Source organism: Geospiza fortis, unplaced genomic scaffold (assembly GCF_000277835.1).
Source record: "Geospiza fortis unplaced genomic scaffold, GeoFor_1.0 scaffold82, whole genome shotgun sequence".
NCBI lineage: Eukaryota > Metazoa > Chordata > Aves > Passeriformes > Thraupidae > Geospiza > Geospiza fortis.
In genome coordinates, this window is record NW_005054685.1 from 55,032 (window position 1) to 55,634 (window position 603).

Here is a 603-nt window from a genome sequence, read left to right on the forward strand (position 1 = left end):
CAAACCCACCTTGCCCAGGCCCAGGGGTACCCAAATCCCCTCAAACCCACTTTCACCAGGGTCAGGGGTACCCAAACCCCCCAAACCCACCTTGACCAGGCCCAGGGGCACCCAAATCCCCTCAAACCCACTTTCACCAGGGTCAGGGGTACCCAAACCCCCCAAACCCACCTTGACCAGGCTCAGGTACTCCACAGCAGCTGCCCTCAGAGCTGGGGACCATTTCCTGACGTTGTCGTCGCACACCCAGCAGTGCACACCCCTCCGGCCAGAGTACACCCACAGGCGGTGCCGCACGCCCAGGTCCTCTGCGGGGGCACACATGGGGTTTGGAGGGGGCACAGATGGGTTTGGGGGGGGCACAGATGGGTTTTGGGGGGGCCATAGGTGGGTTTGGGAGGGCACAGATGGGATTTGAGGGGCCATAGGTGGGTTTTGGAGGGCACAGATGGAGTTTGGGGTATACACAGATGGGTTTTGGGGGGGGCACACATGAGTTTCGGGGAGCATAGATGGGTTTGGAGTGGCACAGATGGGTTTGGAGTGGCACAGATGGGTTTTGGGGGGGCACAGATGGGTTTGGGGGGGGCCAGGTGGGGTTTG

At 61.5% G+C, this 603-nt stretch overlaps 1 protein-coding gene across 1 annotated transcript in view; it reads right to left on the reverse strand.

Moving 5' to 3' along the window:
- PRIM1 (DNA primase subunit 1) overlaps window positions 1-603 on the reverse strand; it is an 11,762-nt gene that overhangs the window by 8,545 nt on the left and 2,614 nt on the right. Inside the window, exon 4 of the mRNA XM_031065128.1 lies at window positions 172-308. Coding sequence (XP_030920988.1) covers window positions 172-308 — 137 coding nt within the window. The remainder of the gene's footprint in view (window positions 1-171; window positions 309-603) is intronic.